Source organism: Ascaphus truei, chromosome 6 (genome assembly GCF_040206685.1).
Source record: "Ascaphus truei isolate aAscTru1 chromosome 6, aAscTru1.hap1, whole genome shotgun sequence".
Classification (NCBI taxonomy): Eukaryota; Metazoa; Chordata; class Amphibia; order Anura; family Ascaphidae; genus Ascaphus; species Ascaphus truei.
This window is the reverse complement of record NC_134488.1, coordinates 4,358,517-4,382,764: the sequence shown is the minus strand read 5'-3', so window position 1 is coordinate 4,382,764 and position 24,248 is coordinate 4,358,517. Positions and strand designations below refer to the sequence as shown.

Here is a 24,248-nt window from a genome sequence, read left to right as displayed (position 1 = left end):
CGCCCTTCCGGGAGCATTACGCATTGCTCCCAGAGATGTGGAGGACGTGAGGGATGTCCTACAAGAAATGGAGATGGCAGGCATCGTGACAGAATCGCGTAGCAACTACGCATCACAGATTGTTGTGGTATGCAAAAAGGACGGGTCAGTCTGCGTGTGCGTAGACTACCAGACCCTGAACAACCGTAACATACTAGACCAGTACACTCTTCCGCGGATCGAAGAGATTCTCAATGCGTTGTCGGGAAGCCAGTGGTTCAGCGTGCTGGATCTGAGGTCTGGGTACTACCGGGTACCTATGAGCACCGAAGATCAAGAGAAGATGGCATTTGTCTGTCCCCTTGGCTTCTACCAGTTTACCCACATGCCCCAAGGCATTTGCGGTGCCCCGGCGACATTCCAGTTGATGGAGAAGACCATCAGAGATATGAATCCCCAGGAATGCCTAGTGTACCTGGACGATATCATCATCTTCGGCAAGACTCTGTATGAGCACGAGGAATGTCTGCTGAAAGTGCTAGATTTGTCCCTGGACAAATACCGGTTCTGCCACACGTCGGTAACCTACGTGGGACACATAGTATCTGCATACGGAGTGGCCATGACCCTGCTAAGGATGAAGCTGTGGTGAACTGGCCGGGACCAGAAAATGTAATGGAGTTATGCTCCTTCCTGGGATTCTGCGGGTACTACCGCCGCTTCGTGGAAGGATACTCTAGCAAATCTAAGGTCCTCAACAATCTTCTGAAAATATACCCAGAGGATTCTCACCACAAGACCACCTCTGCGTGGCTACCCTTTGGAGACAAGTGGACGTCCGCCTGCGAAAACACATTCGCCGGTCTTACAGGGGCCCCCGTCTTGCCTTACGCCAACCCTGAGCAGCCGTACATCCTACATGTGGACGCAAGCTTCAACGGGTTGGACATGGTACTGCACCAGAAATACCGTACTGGTCTTCGCCCCGTGGCATATGTGAGCCGTAGATTGACCCCCAGCGAGCAAAATGACCCCGTCCACAAGCTGGAATTCATCGTCCTCAAGTGGACGATTGTTGACAAACTCCATGACTACTGGAGTTGCATTTGAAGTACGAATGGACAAAAACCCATTGACGTACATCTTGACGTCCGCCAAACTGGACACCATGGGACACCAGTGGCTGGTGGCCCTCTCTAACTATCAATTTACTTTGAAGTATAAGCCGGGCCCTTTGAACATCGGAGCCAATGCTCTGCCCAGGAGACCTGGGCTGAGTACAACACCATGTGCTCGAGGCCGCCATAGTGGAGGACAAATTGGCATTCTCAGAGCTGTGAGTGGCCGACTCACTGGGATGCCAATCCAAGGCACTCCCTGTCACCTATTGCCACCCAGAAGGCATGAACATCACCCAAAATGCCATCATTCCCTGGAAAGAATTGGTGATGTACCAGATACAGGATCCAGTAGCTGGAGCTATACGCCAGGCCATTCAGCAAGATAAACCCTCAATGGTCAAACGGGCTCCCCCGACACGGATGCCGTAATAATGCGAGAATGGCATAATTAAATTTAGGGTTGTTATACTCTAGGCAAAGATAGAGGGAGGAAAAAACGAAGCACTAATATCCAGCTGTAAAAACAGCAACGAAAAAGCAGGAGTACGTTCCCAATAAAAGCTATTTAATGGATCAGGAAAAGGTTACAAGACACACCAACGCGTTTCGGACCTCTACAGTCCTTTATCAAGGTGAATACAACAATGACATACAAAGTGCAATTTATACTTACCACTCGATCGCATGGGCCAGTTGCAGACACTTCCGGGTACGTCACATGGTACGGGTACGTGACCCCTAACCCGTGGCGCAAGCCCGTCAGGTATCTTAGCCACGCCGCATAGTCAGTAACCTGGCACGACGTCACTGCACACAAGGGTAGGAGGGGCACGGTTTGTGTGTAAAAAACACACCCACAACCAGTGCTTCCTAATCCCTGATGTAAGAACGCTTGACGTCACTCCGTCGACCAACATGTGACCAAGACGGTCAGAACGCATTGTGTAACTAAGCAACAGGACCCCATGCGACCCGTGGTGAACACATTTCAAAACAAAAATAAACTTTATTAATGATAAAAAACACTCTCAATGAGGGAATGCAAGGATACAATAAAAACGAATAAAAATGAATTAAAAACAATTAATGAATAACAACCTAAGATATCAGATAACCAAGGTCCTCATTGTTAGTTTTGTATAGTATTGTAAGGGTATTAGTGGAGCAAATACATGTGATAAAATAAGAGCTAATCACAAATAGTATAATGCAACATAAATTAGCTCCAAACCCAACGAGATGGTGAAAAAAGACCGTAAATTGATATTATGTAAATGATTATATATATCTCAAAGGCATATTTCATGTATTGTATTGTATTGTATTGTATGTCTTTATTTATATAGCGCCATTAATGTACATAGCGCTTCACAGTAGTAATACATGTGGTAATCCAATAAATAACAGATAATATAAATAACAGATCATGGGAATAAGTGCTTTAGACATTAAGGAAGAGGAGTCCCTGCTCCGAGGAGCTTACAGTCTAATTGGTAGGTAGGGAGAACGTACAGAGACAGTAGGAGGGAGTTCTGGTAAGTGCATCTGCAGGGGGCCAAGCTTTATGTGCCATGTGTTCAGAATAGCCACAGTGCTATTCATATGCTTCTTTAAGCAAGTGTGTCTTAAGGTGGGTCTTAAAGGTGGATAGAGAGGGTGCTAGTCGGGTACTGAGGGGAAGGGCATTCCAGAGGTGAGGGGCAGTCAATGAAAAAGGTTTAAGGCGGGAGAGGGCTTTAGATACAAAGGTGGTAGAAAGAAGACATCCTTGAGAAGAACGCAAGAGTCTGGATGGTGCATAACGAGAAATTAGGGCTGAGATTTAAGGAGGGGCAGAAGAGTGTAAAACTTTAAAAGTGAGGAGAAGAATGGAGTGTGAGATGCGGGATTTGATCGGAAGCCAGGAAAGGGATTTCATGAGGGGAGATGCTGAGACAGATCTAGGAAAGAGTAGAGTGATTCTGGCAGCAGCGTTAAGGATAGATTGTAGGGGAGACAGGTGAGAGGCAGGAAGGCCGGACAGCAGGAGGTTACAGTAATCAAGACGGGAGAGAATGAGGGCCTGAGTCAGAGTTTTAGCAGACGAGCAACAGAGGAAAGGGCGTATCTGTTATATTGTGGAGGAAAAAGCGACAGGTTTTAGAAATGTTTTGAATGTGAGGGGCAAATGTGAGAGAGGAGTCGAGTGTGACCCCAAGGCAGCGTGCTTGGGCTACTGGGTAAATGATTGTAGTTCCAACAGTAATGTGGAAGGAGGTAGTAGGGCCAGGTTTGGGAGGAAGTATGCGGAGCTCTGCTTTAGCCATGTTGAGTTTAAGGCGGCGAAGGGCCATCCAGGATGATATAGCAGAGAGACATTCATTCATGTACAGCTACATATTCCTAATAACATTACCATATATATTTCTCCAACATTATGACTTATGTATAGAAAATTTATGGAACAGAATCAAGTATCAAACAGAAGAGACCCAATATCCCAATCTGAATTTAAGCCATATGGGATACGTGTTTGTAAGGTAAATATCCAATATAGTTCTCTTTTGTTTAAAATACTTAACCTGTTGCCACCTCGGATGGGACTAGGTATATGTTCAATACCCTGAACAGACATGTTCTTTGAATCACCCATGTTGCAATGAGTAAAATGTTGGGATACAGGATGACTTAAATCTTTTTTAATAATGAGTCATAAGTGTTCGAGAATGCGAACTTTTAGATTTCTAATTGTCCTCCCTATGTATTGTTTCCCACAACCACAACTTAACAAGTAAACCACGTAAGTGGTGTCACAATTGATAAATGAATTCATGTAGTATCTTCTACCAGTTTTGTGGGAAAATAATTCTTTTTTTTTTTTTTTTTTTTACTATCCATATGTTTGCAAATGTTGCATTTGGAGCATGCATAATTGCCTTTAGGTAATTTCATAACTGGAGCCTTTACAGAAGAAAATAAACTTCCCGATACGTGATTAGCGATTGTTTTGGCTCTGCTGAATACCAACTTAGGTCCCTCCTCATACACAGAATGTAAAATAGGATCTGCAGCTAACACCCCCCAATGTTTGTTAATAATTTCTCTAATTTTTTTAGTTATACTCTACCCTACCTGCTATAGATTGTATACTAAACATTGTATAAGACGGGCATTCATTATTCAATTTACTTCCCTATTTAAGGACTGCTCCCTGAGATATCTATGTTCACCTTGCTGTGATTCAGAATTATATTGAGACTAATTTGCTATTTTTTTTTACATACTGAGTGTTAATAGCAGGCTGAGCACTAGTACTCTTATTTAAGCCATATTAATTCTGATAATCTCTATGCGTACAATTTGTTATCATAACCAGCGCATTAGCTCAGGTTTCACCACAATTTGGGAATGAACACCTTTTAACTTCACTGTAATCCAGGAGCACTATGATATGTATGTATTTTTTTTGCCGCATTCCTTTGAAGTATGCCTATTAAAATTAAAAGATAAGTTGTATTATCTACCAATATATCTCTCTACATTTTGTTTGGTGGAGTGCAGATCAAGGGATATCTGTCTCTCTTTACCTGCTGGTGCATTTAAAAAAAAATATATAGAGATGCCTTATAAAACAAACTTTAAGAAATGTAACATTAAGGGACCTATTCACTTAACAACGATAAGTGACTTAAGACTTGTTAAGTGCACTCTTCAAACGTTTTTGCATGTGTAGCTATTCACAAAGCTTCGATAACATGGCAAAATCGCTTGAAACCGTTTTTTTTAACGAGCGTTAACACTTTTGCTACAGTGGCGGCCGCCTTTATCCTCATGCGGCCGCCACCGCGGGATTTTTAAAAGTGCGGGCAGACGCGAGCTTTTTTTATTTCGTTTCGGCGCCGCAGGCGCTTTCAATTTTCAGCGCCATTAGCGCTGAACAGGAGATGCGACTGGCGCGCGGCCAAGTTCGGCTGGAAAAGCAAACATCCCCGTATTAATACGGTGATGTTGGAGATTTAAGGGGGCCGTGACAGTATAACTAACCGTGCGGTAGCTGAAAAACTGCCCAAACTCACATTTTTTTGCAAGCAACTTCTATTCACAAAGTTCTGAGGTGCAAATTGCGGGTTAAACCTAAAGGGTGGTGAGATCGGAATTGCGATTTGCTCAGATGGAGCAGATGGAGCTTCTTTTATTTTTACTGCATACGATTGAATCCGGGGGGTCTCTGAAGCTGACCCGCATATATTTCAGCTTCGGAGACCCCTGGCTTCAATCCTAACTAATACAAATAAAATCACAGCTCAGCTTCATTACCTTAGTGGCTAACCGCTATGGTAATGAAAGGGTTAAATGGCAGGAACTGCGTTGTTGGTAGAGGGGGTGGGGGAGCTCGTAGTTGCCCCAGGGTTGGTGTTCAGGTCTACGGGAGGGTTGCAGTAGGAGTTATCCCCTTCATTACCTTAGTGGTTACAACCACTAAGGTAATGAAGGGGTTAACCCCTCCAACAAGGCCTAAACACCCACCGTGGGGCAACTACCACCTTCATCCACCCCCTCTACCACCAACAAAACTGGGTAAAGCTATGTAACCCCTTAATTACCGGTGCACTAAGGTAATTAAGGTTCGTTTTCATTTTAATAAAATAGTATTGAAGCAGGGAGTCTCCAGAGCTGAACCGCATTAATTTCAGGTCCTGGGAGCCCCTGCTTCCCAAGGAACAGATCCAAGTATGGGGTGCTGGTATCTCCTGCAAGTTTACATCTTCTGCATAACGTGACCGGGTCATTTAAACACAAAGGCAATACCGGCAACCCATACCGGGTGTGAGGATGCGGGGATCGCGGCGCTCACAGCGCGAACCCTCCTCACCTCCGAATGCCCCCGCTGCCGTGAGACAGCTTCCTCACCTCGCTCAACATGCTCCCGCTGTATGGGGGTGCCCCCCTCATTCCCGATGGACTAGCACTGCCCCGCGGTCTCTCAGGGCTCTGGCGGTTCCCTCTGGTCCCAGGCGCGCTCTCCGACTTTACAGAGCACGCGCCGGGCAAAGATAATTTATTCACTGCACTAGCAGTGAAACCTACCCCCCCCAATTCTCACAAAGGCTGCCACTTAACCCTAAAGCTCCCCACCTGGTTGCCTACCATAGGAACAAATCCAGGACAGCTCCTCATGTTCCTCCAGGACTGCCTCCGTTCCCTATTGGTCAGCCGCAATATATAGTACCTGTCTTGCCTCTCTCACATTGCTCGACATAGTCTCTGCTTGCGGACGTCTATTCTGGCTCTCCCTTTGCTCTTCGTTTATTCAGGTTGCGACCCGGTTTGGCGGACTTTCCTCTCTGGCTCTGGACCCCGGCTCCCACTTGACCTTGCAGCTTCTCTCATCCCTCGACCACAGCTTGGACCTCGACCTCCAGGATCTCTCTCTCCCTGACCTTGGCTAACAGCAATGACTTCGTCTCTTCTGTACCGGTACCGGCAAGTATTGCTACACCTATTCCCACCTGGCCTGGCAACGCAAAAACACCACACTTCAGACACGCTCCTTCTGCTGCGGGTGCGTGCACTTATACGTTCCCACCTCAGTATAAGGGACAGGGGCCTATAACTTAGGAAGTAGGAGGTCCCCGGGGCTGAAATTAAAGTGGTTCAGCCCCAGAGCCCCCTTCTTCAATACTATGTTATTAAAATTAAAACTGTGCGATCGCCTGTAAGAGCTTTGCAGGGAGATTCAGCTCTCTGCAGCTCTTCCAGACTGCTAGAGCAAAATGGAACGTTAAGTTCATTTTGCTCGTTAAGCAAATACAAATTAGTGCGGTTTGGCATTTTTTTACAAAACGCTAAAAAATGTGTGATTTTTTTTAGCGAATACCATGTTTACACAAATTTCATAGCGTTTGATAGGAACATGCAAACATGTTTGGTAATTCAATGACTTTATCGAAGTTTAGTGAATAGGCCCCTAAGTCTCCTATAAGCAATGCAAATGTTTGTGAATGCCTTCATAACCCTGCGTCAAATGTATCATTCGATCATATTACAAATATCTTGATATTGCATCAAATTTTTATGCATAGAATTTGAAATATACTCATCCTCCATCATTGAATTTCCAGAGCAGTGTTGTGATTTGATTTACAATGTACTGTACAGGTACACTGGCGACACACTTTATTCGAGCTTGGCTAGTCCCACGAATTCGGGTATACCCGGGTGTATTGAGGTTTGTGACTGTTTTCTGCCCGAGTGCATTGAGTTATTTTCCAAGCAGGGATTGAAGCATTTTATTCCCGCTGGCTGCAATACTGCACAGTATATATATATATACTGCATTACAATTCATGAATTTATGCCATCTGGTAGACACGCGAAGCATTGCAGCCTATTAAATCCTAATCATTATCATTTAACAGATCAGCCGCCCATCAGCCAGGCATGAACCCAGGCTGGGAAGGCAAATGCAACGGGGCTTGTCAGAGGTGAGGTGTGGCGCATTCCAGGTATCTGCCAGGTACATACCAGGTATTTGCTCGAATAAAGTGTGTCGGTGCAGTAAACCCAAGGTAGACATTTTTTATTTCCGGTATCCACAACTCTGCATTTCCTAACTCTTATTTGATCATATTTTCATTTCTCATGATAATGCGCTAGGCTAGAGTAAAGTTGACAGGCTTCTAGTTCAATGCTGCAAAATGTATATTCAAAAGCATAATTATATTGAGGAAATTTCCATGTCTATTCCCCGCATGGACATTGCAGCGAGTCCATTATCAAAAAGTTGCCTATTTACTATATAACTTTAGTTAGCTTGAGACTGCTGCTGTTAATAATTCACTCTTCAATATTGTACTAATGTATCTGTAGCCATGCCTGGCTTGGGTACTAATCTACCCTGCCGGACATGTCCTGGTAAGGTGCAGACAGTGTTATGCCCAATTCAGTGTTTTCCCCACCAGCAGCAGCTCCTTGAGAGACAGGGGGAGGCGGGCTAAGGCCTGTGTTCTGCCCAACAAGGGGTTCAGACCTTGGACTCTCCCCCTCGGTAATTAAGATGCTGTGCATGTAAATGTAGCCAGTTCTGTCTCTCCCTTGAGAGAGACATATCCTAGAAGAGTGTGCGCAGGGCTCTGGCCACCTTCTATCTCCTCCCCTAGGGGAGTGGGACTGATACCTCTGACTCTAATAGGGGGTCAGGGAACAGCAATGAACGCCATTGGTGCCCATGGCCAGGGGTGTGAGTCCAGGGACCATCCTGAGGCTGGAGGCATAGTGTGTGCAGTGTATCCAGTGTATGCAGCTGTATGCAGAGATAATTATGTGTTCTTGTTTATAAAATATACTCCTGCCTTTTGAGTGCAATCTATCAGGGGGAGTAATGGAGAGTTCTCCTGCAGGGATTGCCTCCACATCCTTGGAGCCTACAAGAGATGGAGGCGCTGACACCAACGTGGGAAAGAACCCCCATCTACATCAGAACTCTGACCTGATGTCCCCACTACCATCAGCAGACCACTCAGTATCCTGTAAACCAGCAGGTACCAGCACTACACACCTGGTAGAAGGGCAAATCTCCCAGAGAGTGGGGGAAACACTGCTACATTTGGAGGCTCTGCTGAGATTATCAGGACAGGATTTCAGCTAAGCAAAATGGAAAGAAAGAAGGTCTGCTTTCAAAATGAGTACTGCAGAAGGATTGGAGGCCAGGTGTTGGTCTATGGGACTCCAACCTACCATAACAGGGGCCCAACTTCCCCACCAGGGAGCTGCAGCCTGTGCTGACTTAAAGGGTAAACTGTATTGCAGTAGATTGCTATTGCACTGGTTCTAAGTCACCCTGTGTGCTGATACTTGTAGGACGCCTGGAGACGGTGTTTTGGTTGCTTGGGGCTCAGAAACCTTTGGAAGGGGACTGCAGGTCAGACGGGGTGGCGTTAAGGTACTGCTGGGTAGTGTCTGAGGAGGGGTGCCCGAGTCGCGGGTGCCAAGAACATCTGCTTGAGGAACTATCACTGTACTGATAGCAGCAGATGCACCTGGAGCCACAGATTGGACTGTTATCGTGTGCAGCATATTGGAGGGAGTTTTGCGTAGCCTAGGGTAAATTCTCAGCTATCCATGTGTTGCAGCAGATTGAGGAGAGCGGGTCCCTGCCCAAATCGTGCCAATGCACTTTATTCAACTCAAAATGGTGGTTCCTCTGACAAGGGAACAGCCTGCTGGATTGTGCCATACAAAATGTCGGTTCCCACCAACAACGGGGTTCTCTGCAAAGACTCGGCGTGAAGGCTGAAGCCGTGCCCATCGACTATGAGTGGCTCAGGGAGAAAGCTGAGGCCACTCCTTCCCTTTTTCTACCAATGCTCCTCTTTCCACCAGGGGGAGGAGGCACTAATCCAACCCACCAGACTGTCATCACTGATGGGTGGAGCCAAATGCGAGCTACCGCACCCTCAGTTCCTCATGGACAGCAAGGAGTACAGAGCTATAGTCACTGTGCTACTGACTTTGATCACCCAGCTATCTTTGAATATGGCCATGTTCAATTTCTTTCAATACCGGCTACCAGGAGGCTTCCTGGTAGTGGAAGTAGACAGAAAACACTTCTTTAAGTGCATCTGCCCACGATGTGACTTCCCTGGCGGAGACATCAACCTAACAGCAGCATGCAGTTGGTGTGGCGCCTTCTTTCTGAAAGCAGCGGTGTCGCAGCCAGGGGCATCCAAAGACAAAGAGTCAGCCATCACGCAGACCAGTGCAGCTGAGACTGAGGCCTTGGAAGCGGACACTCCAAGGGGCCTGTGTGCCCTGGTTCAAGAGCCGGAACCCACACAAGTACCACCGGGTAAGGTGACTGCCATGGGAGAGGCTCTCCCCTGGTGGCAGCAGAGCGGGAATGCTTCCGGCCGATTGTCATCAGCGATGGCGAAGTGCTCCGGCACTTGTCCCCTGCGGGGGTGTCCCTGCCCTCGTCCGAGGATAGCAGCAGCGGTTGAGTGTCCATGGTGATGCACCAGCCGGCGTGTCCCATGATGGACGCTGTGAATGAAACCCTCACCTGTGGTGCTGAGCGACAGCGTTGTCCGATACCAACGATAACATCAAGGCGAGCATTGGTGTGGCCTGAGAAGCGGAGGAGCGCCACGGCCGTAGCGGCTCCCAGTGAGGTGACCTCTGAGTCTGATTCTGTGGCACAGGTTGTACCTCCATCGCGGGTATTGCCTTGGTTGGACCCTATGTTCAAGGGATACGTTCCTTATATGCACAGGACCAGGTTTCTACTCATTAGTGGGGACATAGTCGACCATTGGCGGGAGGAAGGGGAGTTCTCCACAAAGGAGACTGCCGAGGCCATACTGAGCCGCGAACAGGACATAAAGTTAGGTGTTATAGAACCCACTGGTTTAGTTATTCATTTCTATGAATAGCCCAATCAAGAGCCCTTATTCTGGGTGTTACCAGGACAGGCCTGCAGCTGCAAATTGACTAAAATCAGCAGGGCTAAGAGATTAGTGGTACAAAGGTACAGCCAATCTCACAGGTTTGAGTACCCATATGTCCCCGAACCCATCATGCGGGAGATTGAGGCAAACATGGTCCGGTGGCTAGAGGATGCCGTAAAGGCATATATCACATCTAAATGACGCCATTCTGTCTTCCAATCAGAAGATCGTATCACATACTTCATGGGGGTATGACGAGTGGGCCGATCAATTTTCCACCAGAGGGAGAGTGTAGCTAGCCTGGCTTGGCTACTAATCTACCCTGCCTGACATATGTCCTGGTAAGGTGCAGGCAGTGTTAGGCCCAATTCAGGGTTTTCCCCACAAGAAGCAGCTCTCTTGAGTGACAGGGGGGGAGGCGGGCTATGGCCTGTGTTCTGCCCAATAAGGGGCTCAGACCTTGGACTATCCCCCTCGGTACTTAAGGGGTTGCACATGTAAATTTAGCCAGTTCTGTCTCTCCCTTGAGAGAGACATATCCGAGAAGAGTGTGCGCAGGGCTCTGGCTACCTTCTATCCCCTCCCCTAGGGGATTGGGACTGATACCTCTGACTCTAATAGGGGGTCAGGGAAGAGCAAGGACCACCTTTGGTGCCCATGGCCAGCAGTGCAAGTCCAGGGACGATCCAGAGGCTGGAGGCCTAGTGTGTGCAGTGTATCCAGTGTATGCTGTATTCAGAGAGAATAAAGTGTTCCTGTTTATAAAATATACTCCTGTCTTGTGAATGCAATCTATCAGGGGGAGTAATGGAGAGTTCTCCTGCAGGGATTGCCTCCACATCCCTGGAGCCTGCAAGAGATGGAGGAGCTAACACCAACATGAGAAAGAACCACCATCTACCCCAGAATTCTGTCCTGATGTCCCCACTACCATTGGCGGACAACTCGGTATCCTGTAAACCAGCAGGTACCAGCACTACACACCTGGTAGCAGGGCAAATCTCCCAGAGGGTGGGGGAAACCCTGCTACATATCTACTGTGTGTATAATAGGTATGAATTTCCCTGGATTTTATTTCTCACTATTTCCACTTTTTATTTGCCGCTCTTCAGATTTGTATTACCTTCTGTCAAGCACTGAATTCACTTTTTCCCACTGCCCACTCTAAAAATACTACCTTCTCCTAGGCTGTACAGAATATACCAGGCGGGCGTCATGCAGCTGGTTGCCCAAAATACATGTTAAGTACCCATATTACTAAACACAGACTTGTTCTAATAGCCTCTTTTGCACGCCCCTCTAGCACTACATAAAGTACTACATGGGATCCTTCTATTTGGTGAAATCGGTGAAAGATTTTTAAAACCAGAAAACAAGGGGAAATAAATATGCGCTTGTGTAAATAGGCTTAATTTGTATTGCTTGGATTCCAGTGCTTGCTTCTACATAATGAACCGCTACTGGTACACACAGTGCTTGTAAGAGGCTAGGCACCGATGGAAATTCCGGAGGCATTTGTGAAGCCAAACCTACATTTCATGGGCTGCAGAGTCCAATAGTTAAAACACAGTATAATATTCCTGCCAGTGCTTAGGGCACAGTGGCTGTTCAACTGGTAACAAAACTATTAATGATGGGTAACCTTTTCTAACCAAAGGAGTACCAGTGCATATAGCTGCATGTGCCCTTTAATCAAAATTACAACTCACAATGCAAATGAAACCGCTGCAGATATTAATCACTTTAACATTTTAAAAATAACAAACTTTGCACAGGCGGAAAAGACTAGTGTTATTCTATTATTAGGGGATACACAATGGAAACTGGATTAGCACAAAATTAAATGATTATATAAATATTTGATGATAATTATGTGTGCGCATTTTGCACTGCACAACCAAACTGTGACAAGGCCAAGACTGATATGTAAATATTTACATGATAACTCGTTGGATGTCACATGATGTATCTACCAAGTCATGGAGTCTGACATGTATGTGTGTCTTTATTTATATAGTGCCATTAATGTACATAGCGCTTCACAGTAGTAATACACATGACAATCATATAAATAAGTCCCTGCTCTGAAGAGCTTACAATCTAATTGGTAGGTAGGAAGAATGTACAGACACTGTAGGAGGGCATTCTATAAGTGCGTCTGCAAGGGGCCAAGCTTTATGTATCATGTGTATAGTATTAGCCACGGTGCTACTCATATGCTTCTTTAAGCAAGTGGGTCTTAAAGGTGGATAGAGAGGGTGCTAGTCGGTTATTGAGGGGAAGGGCGTTCCAGAGGTGTGTGGCAGTCGGTGAGAAAGGTTTAAGGACGGGAGAGGGGTTTAGATACAAAGGGGGTAGAGAGAAAACATCCTTGAGCAGAACACAAGTGTCAGGATGGTGCATAGCGAATAATTAGGGCTGAGATATAAGGAGGAGCAGAAGAGTGTAAAGCTTTAAAAGTGAGGAGAATTGAGTGCGAGATGCAGAATTTGATAGGAAGCCAGGAGAGGGATTTCAGCAGGGGAGTGTAACGTTGCTGACTGCAAACAGGATACGGACCTGCAGGGCAGAGTTAGGGAGTAATACACAGACCTTGGCCTGGGATCAGAAGCCTGGGATGCAAGGGTAGTTAGGTCTGGTTCCGAGGTCGAGGCAGGCAGGAGGCAAAGGGTAGCCAGGTCCGGTTCAGAGATCGAGGCAGGTAACAGGCAAACCAAACAGAGAGCTCAAACAGAACAAGGTATCCAGTACTTTGCACGAGCAAAGTTCAAGAGCAACTGCCTGCTGTTTAAAGGCCACAGGCAGCTGCTGGCAATGATAGTCAGAGAGAGGCTACTTCCTGTCAGGAGAGTGAGGGCAGGATTTGCCAGGAAGCAAGATGGTCGTGGTAGCTTCAGGCAAGATGACATCACTTCCCGACAGTCATCCTGGATGTTTCAGACAGATCCCTTATAGGGAGACGCTGAGACAGATTTAGGAAAGAGTAGATTGATTCTGGCAGCAGCGTTTAGGATAGATTGTAGTGGAGACAGGTGAGAGGCAAGAAGGCCGGACAGCAGGAGGTTACAGTAATCGAGACAGGAGAGAATGAGAGCCTGTGTCAGAGTTTTAGCAGTCGAGCAACAGAGGAAAGGACGTATCTTTGTAATATTGCAGAGGAAAAAGCGGCAGGTTTTAGATACGGTTTGAATGTGAGAGGAGAATGTGAGAGAGGAGTAGAGTGTGACCCCTAAGGCTAAGGCCCCAGTCACGGCGCTGTAATGCGCGCCCGCGCTTTTGGCTGCGCGTTCCGGCGATTCCCCGGTCTGCAGCTCACTGCAGGAGCAGAGACCGGGGGGGGGCGTGGCGGAGGAGTGATGGGGGCGTGGCCATGACATCACCCGGCAGGTTCGCCCTCATTGGCTGAACCGCCGGGGGGCGTGCCTAGCCGCTCGACGCGAGTTCCTGCTCTCAATTCTATTGAGAGCAGGAGTAGCTCTCGCGCGAGCGCTGCAGCCCCCCTCGCAGCGGGCCCGGCGCCATTGCGGGGAGGGCTCTCGTGAGCGCAGCGTCCGCCACAGCGGACGCTGTAGCAGGCAGCGGGGGCAAGGCCTTAGCTGCGTGATTGGGCTACTGAATGAATGATAGTACTTGCAACAGTAATTTGGAAGGAGGTAGTTGTGCCAGGTTTGGGAGGAAGTATGAGGAGCCATGTTTTTGCCATGTTAAGTTTAAGTCGGCAGAGGGCCATCCAGAATGATATTGCAGACAGACATTCAGAAACTTTGGTCTGTACAGCAGGTTTAAGGTCAGGGGTTGAAAGGTAAATGTGTGTGTCATCAGCATAGAGGTGATATTTAAACCCAAGAGATGTGATTAGGTCACCTAGAGAAAGTTTGTACAGAGAAAAGAGAAGAGTTCCCAGAACAGAGCCCTCTCGTACCCCCACAGGGAGATCGATAGAAGAGGAGGTGGTGTTAGCAGAAGAGACACTGAAAGTACGATGGGAGAGGCAAGAGGAGATCCAGGATAGAGCGTTGTTACGAATACCAAGAGTATGCAGAATGTGAAGGAGAAGAGGGTGGTCCATGGTATCAAATGCTGCAGAGAGATCGAGTAATATGAGCAGAGTGAAATGACCTCTGTCTTTGGAAGCATGGAGGTCATTAGTTAGTTTAGTGAGGGCTGTTTCAGTCGAGTGAGCAGTGCGGAAGGAAGCCAGATTATAGAGGGTCTAGGAGAGAATAGGTGTTGAGAAAATGGAGCAAGCGAGAGAATACAAGACATTCAAAGAGTTTAGAGGCAAAAACAGGACATTCTGGGGTCACATGATGCAGTGGCTTTCGTCTTATTTTCATGGGGAGATATGTTCCACACCTGTGTGGAGCTCTTAATGTGATCAAGCTGGCAGAGGAACGTTAAAGGGGTACTCGTCTTTGGAATGGGATATTTGGCCGCGACCAAACCGCCCCTGGCGCTCTGCCACCAAGACTACTCACCGGACACCTCGTCGCTTGACATTTGGCCGAAACCCCCAACGCCATCTTTAAATGTCCCATGTCACACAGCTGATTCTCGTATTTAAAGACATTTCAAGATGGCGCATAGGAGTAATGGGCACACGGGACTCGGTGCTGCAAGTGCCCTGGACATTGACGAGTGAAGGCGAGGTGCCCTGCGTTGAGTTGTGGTGGTGGAGTACAAGTTGAGGTTTGGTCATGACCAAATATCCTAGACCGACTCTTCTGTTCCCATCATCATGTGATGTAGCAATTATGTGATCACCTAGAGAGGTCACATGATTGTACTGAAAGGGCTATTGTACTCGTGCCATGGACTCATTAACCATTAGGTACATTTACATTTACTCTAATATGTTTATGACTATACAGTTATCACTACATAGCTCACAGAACGAGTAGCAAATATACATACATACATACATGTTACATCTCTTTCCTTCTTTATCCCACAGTTTCTACTTATCCACTAAAAACTTAGACTATCAGCATTTAGATTTTTTTAAATTGTAGTTACCTGATGGAGAACTACTACATTAAAGAGCCCTGGGAGGTTTTCTACATGCACGGCATCTGGTTAATCATTAGATGTATTCGGCCCATTGACAGCCACTCTGGAATGTCATGGTTAATCTGTCCTTGCTCCTGAACTAGGACATCGCTGAGATCTGTCTGAGATCACTTCACACACTTCAGAGCGAGGTATTGTATTAGCTATTTTCAGAGGTCAAACATAGGGGATTGGGGGGGGGGGCAATGGGCCAGCGGGGCAGCTACCCCAGGCACAGGCTGAGTGGCGTGCAGAATTCACCCCTGGCATCTGTGTTGCGACACTGCATTTATTGTTCTGTCAGTCAGCCCTGCAGCCAGTCACAGCACCGATCCTTCTTCACCAATGTGACCTCAAAACAGGATTGGGTTCTGTGATCGGCTCCAGCACTGACTGCAGGTGGGTTGGAGGAGCAGAGAGCGTGTGGCAGAGGTTGGGGTCGGGAGTAAGTGGAGACCTGCAGGACTATGCATGCCCCCCTCCATGATGTCGGGAGGAGGGGCATGTCAGTGCACTGTATGCGTTTCAGTGCGCTGTATGCATAAGGCTGAGCTTATGGTGGAGGCGTCGCTACGTGCGCGCACGTTCAGGACTCTTCTATGCTACCTTATTGAAGGTAGCATAGTATTGGCGGCAATGTAGCGCGTCGTCGCTGCTGCAGTTTGGAGGGACAAGTACATTTGTCTTTCCAGGCTGCAGTCGTGTGACGTCAGCGTCTCGTGAGCTGGTTCAGCCAATAAGGGCGAACCAGCTCCGTGACGCGTCTGTGATGCGTTCACCATGCCCCCTGACATGCCTCTGATTGCCTCCCCAATCTCCTGCAGCCAAGTGCCCAGATCGTACGCCTGCGCCATCACCATAAGGCCTTGTCCAGGGTGGGTAGAGGCGCGTTAGCGCTCCGGCGCTGCGCCCTGCTCAGCTGGCTTTTCCTATCCGGCTAGGTGCACGCATCTGGGGGCGCGGCTTCTACGTCATGGAGCTGGTTTGCCCTCATTGGGCGAACAGCTCACGTGAAGCGTTTGCGAGCGGCAAATTCAAATTTGCTTGCTCGGCAAGTGGCTGAGCGCCGAACATGCGCACCCACCCGCTCACGCAGGCCACATACAGCAGAGACTGCGACTATTCTAACACAAACCAGTGGCAATCGCCAAAAAGACCCAGGTACATGCTGGGTACATGCCTTAAACTTGCCTTAAACTAGACCCAGCATTTCTGCATTGATTAATGGCCCATCAGATTAACAGCGGGGTCCCTGGCAGTCCCATTCAAACTGAATGGGACTGCCAGGGACCCCTGCTGTGTTAATCCTATGGGTCATTAGTCAATGCAGAAATGCCTTAAACTTGCCTTAAACTAGCCAGGTTACACCCAGCATGTACCCAAAATGTAACCGGGCTAGTTTAAGGCAAGCTTTAGAATACTCGGTGTCTCGTCTGTACATTGTCGCAACGAGTCTAGTATGAGCGTGCGCGCCGCTCAGCGCCACCCTGGACGAGCCCTAACCGTGGCCTAAGTATGCTATGTGCGTTTTTATAAACTGTGTGTGTGTGGGTGGTGGGCGCAGTTGTAGGAACTTTCCCAATGCGCAAGAGCCTAGTTACTTCTCTGGCTATTTTTATTGGGATTATTCCACTAGGGTAAACGTAGGACGTCCGAACATTGTACATGGATGGCTATATCTTGAAAATATGATACTACCTCAGTGTACATTTGTGAAAAGTAGGACAATATATAGTCAGACTGAATCTGCTCCAAAGAACATACTGTATAATGCTATTTTTTTTAAAGAAAGGGCTCTGGTTTGGACCGAGGTGACAAAGATTGCACACACAAAGAACTTAAATATTGGAAATTGGTTCTATTCTGTGGCATTAAGAATGATTCTTTCAAAATTGTGGGGTATGTCACCCTCTTGAAGGTTAACATGCTGCAATCCAAAAGAGTGTGAAGTATGAATGGACAATCTTAACTAGGAAATGTCAATAACATTACGACAACATTCCAGATGTAACCAATAACCTCTCCTTGCCCACATTTTATACTCTGAAACCGACTTAAAAACCACTGTTGTGAGAAAGGAACCTCTCATTACTTGATGTAATGTGATGGTCAATATGTAGACTTGGTTATGCTTTTTTCGTTAAATGCCAGTTATGGGAGATACTCATAAATAATCAAGGCTCCCCATCATAATCTGAAAACCTTTATCCAAACTATCTCCCCTTCTTGTAATGTTAATAGTATGTTAAATAACAGCTAAGTCAGTAGGAACAGTATGACAGCAATTATTATCAGGAAAATTACAATCCACACCACTTATGTCAAGCATTGAAAAGCACAGCAATTACACTGACAGTCACAGAAATGAGGCTGGAGGTAAGAAGCAAAACAAAAGATTACAGTACAATGGCGCCCATTTTAAATGACCCTCACATATAATTAACATGAGATTTTTCACTTCATGCTGAAGCAATTAGTTAAACTGAATAAATATAGATTTCGATCAGTTACATAAAAGAGGACCCCCGCCCCCAATACATGTCAATACACATATTTTTCAAAACATGAAGTCCCTTCGAGTTTCTATCAATATTAAAAGATAACTTGAGAAGTTGTGAAGTGATCTTAGAACGGAGTGCTTCATTTAACCCTTCGGTGCTACAGGGGAAAGTGCTGCAGAGTGAAAGATTGCAAAACTATCTGGCTGTGAAAATGTTAACAGGCAAGTCTTTCTCAGGAGTCCATTAATAAAATGTCACTTGATCTGGCAGGTCACAACCTGGTTATGCTTTGATAAATGTTGAAGGCAATGGGTTGTTATCAATCCGGTAGTGAAAGCAGTGTGGAGCAGAAATTAAATCTTCTCTGTGGCTAGACAGGATGATCTTCCATTCTGTACCACTTGCCTCCTGTTGTCCTACAAAGCATTATCCAAGAATGTTTATATATGTGCTGAATAACAGAATAATGGACCAAAATGTTATGTGTGTTAAAAACAGTCATTCAACCGGCTTGCCTTCCAGCGAACATCTTTTTGTAATTTGCTTGTACTGTACGTCTCTTCCAGGTGAAGTTGCTCCTACGTCAGAATGTTTGCCTATCTGCAGAAGCAATTAAACACTCATTTTGCTGAACACCAGCGTCGCAGGGCACGGCTTGTGTCTAAGGATGGAAGATGTAACATTGAGTTCGGGAATGTGGAGGAGGAATCAAGATTAGCATTCCTGGCTGACATTTGGACCACTATCCTGGATCTCAAATGGAGGTACAAAATGACCATTTTTATATCAGCATTTCTAGGGAGCTGGTTTCTCTTTGGCTTGCTGTGGTATGCAGTGGCATATCTGCACAAGGACCTTCCAGAGTTCAGTCCTTCTGCAAATCACACCCCATGTGTGGAAAATATTAATGGCATGACCTCTGCCTTCCTCTTCTCCTTGGAAACCCAAGTAACTATTGGCTATGGGTTTCGATGTGTGACAGAGCAGTGCTGCACTGCGATATTCCTATTGGTCATTCAATCCATTCTGGGTGTCATAATCAACTCATTCATGTGTGGAGCCATCCTGGCCAAGATATCCCGACCGAAGAAAAGGGCAAAAACCATCACCTTCAGCAAGAAAGCAGTTATTAGTAAGAGAGGTGGAAAACTCTGCCTACTTATCAGAGTGGCAAACCTCAGAAAGAGCCTATTAATAGGTAGTCACATATATGGAAAGCTACTGAAAACCACAGTTACCCCTGAAGGAGAGACCATCATCCTGGACCAAATAAACATTGAGTTTGTAGTGGATGCAGGGAATGAGAACCTATTTTTTGTTTCTCCTTTGACAATCTACCATGTCATAGATAAGAGCAGTCCGTTCTTTGAAATGTCCTTCGAGACTCTACTGCAGCACGAATTTGAGCTAGTAGTCTTTCTAGATGGTACAGTGGAGGCCACAAGTGCTACCTGCCAAGTTCGTACATCTTACATCCCAGAAGAAGTTCTATGGGGATATCGCTTTGCACCTATAGTTTCCAAGACCAAGGAAGGTAAATACCGTGTGGACTTCTCCAACTTCAGCAAGACGGTGGAGGTGGAGACTCCACACTGTGCCTTTTGCCTCTATAATGAGAAGGATGCTAGGGCTAAGCTCAAGAAAGGCTATGAAAACCCAGGTTTTGTCCTCATGGAACCCACGGAGACTACTGAAACTAAAATGTAGCCATGCTGGGAACTTAATCAGCCACTGATCCAACAGTTCCTGAATTATATGGTATTTTGACTTTGGTCCATAAGGACTGTGACTAAAGCGTATTAATTCTCTATGAGAAAATAGCCGTAGTGAAATCGCGATTTGCAAAATGCATTTAAAAAGGTCAACTTGGAAGTGCAGTCATTCATTCCTAGTCTTATTGTATGCTCATCTATCACAGGACAGACACTTTCTTAGTCATTTGCTATCATTTGAGTTAGTCAGTAATTATGTAAATGCTCCATCCATTTTTAATTTTTAAGTCTAAGCAGCAGCTATGATGTACTAGTTAATCCCACTTTACATACATGGTCTGCATAAGGAGGTTGAGCTTGTGGATACAAGTGACTTTATTCACAATTTGTAAATGCAAATCAAGTATTATGGACTGGCTTTCATGGCACACACACACACACACACACACACACACACACACACACACACACACACACACACACACACACACACACACACACACACACACACACACACACACACACACACACACACACACACACACACACACACACACACACACACACACACACACACACACACATTTAGCCAATCCACCTGCAACTGCTTATTGAGCAGTTTGTGGGAGGCCAGTCCCCCCTTTTTCAAGGTATATAATCTCCCAGTGCAAATTCACTCTTCACTCTACTTGCTTACAGGTAAGTAGCTTCACTGGTATATACAAGTTTTTAACTGCACTAAGTTACATAGCTTATGCTGAGTATATTAACATGTGTATGCATTTAGCATAGGGACCTGCTATTGAGACTTACCTTGACGTTGGTTAGCAGGCTTGACATTATTTGATCAAAGGATGTAACCAAAAGTCTCCTTTGTCTTATACAGTAGATTTAGTTTTCACTATGTATATTTATTTCCCCATTTATTGCTATCCCAATGAGACAAAAATAGACAAACTCTTTACAGTTCAACTCCATAAATTAAGTGGTTAACACACAATACGCTTTGAAAGTAAATGTAATATTGTTTGTGTGATGACTGAGGTTACCGATCTTGGATCCCTCACATACAGCCGCGGCCCCTTTAAACCTCCAACATCACCGTAATAATACGGGGATGTTTGCCGTTTCTCCCGAACTTGGCTGCGCGCCAGCCACATCTCCTGTTCAGCGCTAATGGCGCTTAACATTGAAAGCACCCGCGGCGCCAAAAACGGCCTGCGTCTGCCCGTGATTTCAAAATTCGCGGGGAAACGGCCGCAGGAGAATAAAGGCGGCCGCCACTGTAGCACAAATATCTCTGAAGGCAGGTCCAGAGTGCATGACACTATACTTATGTACATATCACTGTATGCTTCAGTTTTCAGATAGAGACCTGTTTTCATTTTTTTTGTAACAGTATTGGCACATAAAACGGTGTGTCTCAATTTTAGACAACAGCAATTATGCTGTTGATTTTTGTTTTTTTAAAAGGACCCTATAAAACCCACTATATGACCAAGAAACATATAACTAAAAACAGAAAGGCCAGCGCATCATACAAAATGACACAACATATAGTGCAATACCTCAGTGCTTATCTGCTCATGAAAAAGGGTCATTTAGTTAAACCCTTTGGCCAAAAGGTTATAAGCCTGCAGCCACCTCACGGCATGCTCAATCTGCAGGTCCTAACACTACCTGGCACAATTCTCATGTACCTCTCATTTCTGCTGGAGGGAGAAAGACCATACTGGGTCTGTGATTCACAGGATCATGATAAAAACTGCTAATTGGAAAGTGGGGCGGGGAGATCTTTAAACCCTGGGGAGGAGGAGCCACACCTCCAAGCAACAACAGCTGCATAACTCATCAAGCTCCAGAACACCAAGAAAAATATAACATTTCAAACAAATTCTATTTTGCCCTTTTTGAGAACCTTTTTTCAAAAAGCAGTACATTTAAATAAGCGGATTAACTCATAACAAATTCGAGAATGTCTACAAACCTGCCAAACTATATTTGGATTAAATTGTTTTGCTACAAAAGTTATTTGCTTGTAAAATCAAGGGTTAACCATAAATGGGTCCGACTTCTAACCATGTGTACTGCAGCTGAATAAACATAATATTGCCAGTGTGCCTTGTTTTATTTCACTGATTGTTACTTCATATTAACTCTCCTTCATCACATATTCAAATAGGTGAAAGTAATCATCACAGCACTATCAATCCTGCTTTGCATGCCTTTGACACAGAAACAATGTCTCATCCTATCTTATCTTCTGCCAAAACAAAACTTGGAATAGAAATCGACACAGCTCTCTTCATAAATGAAAAATGTTTATTTAATTAATAATAATAAATCCTGGCAGGGGCAAAAGACCATGACATGTTTGCAAGTACTGTACAACAAAAGCCCTTGAAAATTGGGGAAGAGTGAGGTCAAAGGTTTTGGTGACCAAATAGTCATCCTATTGTTGGTCCAGTACAGCTCCAGAGATGACGAGGTTACTGCTACTGTGTTGTACCAGTTTTTGGAGTAAGTCCCACTGACTCGTAGACTGACTTAATTGGGGGCACAAGTGTCGGATTCAAGATAATGGGCATTAATGCTGCAACGTGTACGATAACTCATATCGGGACTTGACACCATAGGCTTGTACACCTTAGGCCGCGACCAGGTTGGAAGCGAGCGCACTCTCCCTCGAGCACCCTGCCATGAGAGCAGGGGCAATTTTTGTCCAGCATAGTTGTGCGTCGAAGGGGGCGTTGCATGCCTGTGATGTCACGTGAGCAGTTTGCCCTCATTGGCTGAACCGCGCACGTGACCAGGGCAAGCGTGACAAATTGAAAAGAATATGTCTCGCCAAGCAGTTGAGCACAGAGCACTCACAGGCATGCGCGCACACACGCATGCTGGTCAAACACATTGCCCTTAGGCCTTGTCCATAGTGCAAGATATGGAGCGAGCTACATAGCTTGTGCTACAAACAAACGTGTGTATTGCAAAGAGCATGGCCATAGTGAACGCAAGCTTGTACGTGAGATACAAGGATTCCAAAAGCAGAGAAGACAAACTTGTTTGCTATTGCAGCGAGACAGCCAGGTCATGTGAGCGGCTAACAGCCAATGAAAATTAAGTAAGCTATACTGCCTGGATACTGTTCAAATTACTTTTTGTCAGTTAAGTTGTGCTTGCGTGCTGTGAGAATATGGACAACTCAACTATTGAAAATGTGATTTCTGAGGGAACAGAAATACAGGAGAATACATTAGGGCGCACAAATAGACCCTAGAGCTAACACATCAGCCCTTAACATGTGGTTTCTAGAGGCAGCCAGCTGGGCTTGACCTTTATTAATGCAGGCTAGCAACCCCCCTACCGTCACACCTCCCCCCTCAATATAAAGGCTTCAGGACAGTCACCTCATCTAGTGGCTTTCTGAGCCTTAAAATCCTTGAGGTTCCAGGGATGAAACAAAGTCTCTCTGACTGGCAAAGTCCTCCAGCATGGTTGGGGTGCAGTAGAGAAAGAGAGAGGGGGCGCGGGAGGGAAGGACAGGAGGCGCAGGTGGGAAAGAGAGAGGGGCGCGCAGGAGTGAAAGTGAGTGGGGAGCCGGGGACAGAATGAGAGTGGGCGCAGGAGAGAAAGAAAGGAAAAGGCTGGGGCGCTTCCCAAATAAATTGACAGTGCTACAATTGAAACGCAAGAGTGCCGTTAAAAGTAAATATAAATAATAATGTTGAATACTGGCCCGGAATATTTTGATGCAGCTCTACCCGATAGAGAATCTACCAGGATGCTTAGATGAATGGTATAACAGGTGTGGGGAGCGCAAACCATACAAAAGGAAAAAATGTACAAACAGTAATCAGTAGCAATACTGTAAAATAGAAATGGATGTCCGATACAAAGTGCAACAATAATAAAACATGCAACTGAGTGCAGGGACGTGGGGAGTGAAATACAGATGGAATCTAAATCATAGACTTACACGGCCCTGTGTAAGCCTGTGTTAGACAAAGGTATCTTTAAATCCTCTCCAGGTGCAATATTTCAATAGTGGTGCAGGCGTCGTTGGGATGGTGGTAGTGATCAATATATATATATATATATATATTCTCTGAGTCAAACGGTCATGTGTGAGTCACTGCCTCAAATGGTATCTTGTTGTCTGCTGTGTCTGTCTCCTCCCAGCGCTTGCTCACACTCGTCAGAAGTACAGGTGCCCCACAAACATCCAGGATAATGGGTGTTAGCTCACAAATGATTTATTAAACAAAGGTGTACATAAAACAAAAAATAAACCACTCACATGAGAGAGGGGGGGGAAACTGCGAGATAAAAAGGAGGGATGCCAGAGGCAGAGAAAAAGGGGTAGGGGTGAGCAAGAAAAAAATGGGGTTTGCTGGATCAAGAGAGGGGGGTGCTGGAGCATGCGAGACGGGTGCAGGAGCGTGCGAGGGGGTGCAGCAGTGA

The 24,248-nt window shown here is 46.0% G+C and overlaps 1 protein-coding gene across 1 annotated transcript in view; it reads left to right on the top strand.

Moving 5' to 3' along the window:
• The window catches only part of KCNJ1 (potassium inwardly rectifying channel subfamily J member 1), a 43,665-nt gene extending 21,760 nt beyond the window's left edge, over positions 1–21,905 (top strand). The window contains exon 2 of the mRNA XM_075603314.1: positions 18,642–21,905. Coding sequence (XP_075459429.1) covers positions 18,664–19,782 — 1,119 coding nt within the window. The 5' untranslated portion in view covers positions 18,642–18,663 and the 3' untranslated portion in view covers positions 19,783–21,905. The remainder of the gene's footprint in view (positions 1–18,641) is intronic.
• The last annotated feature ends 2,343 nt before the right edge of the window (positions 21,906–24,248 follow it).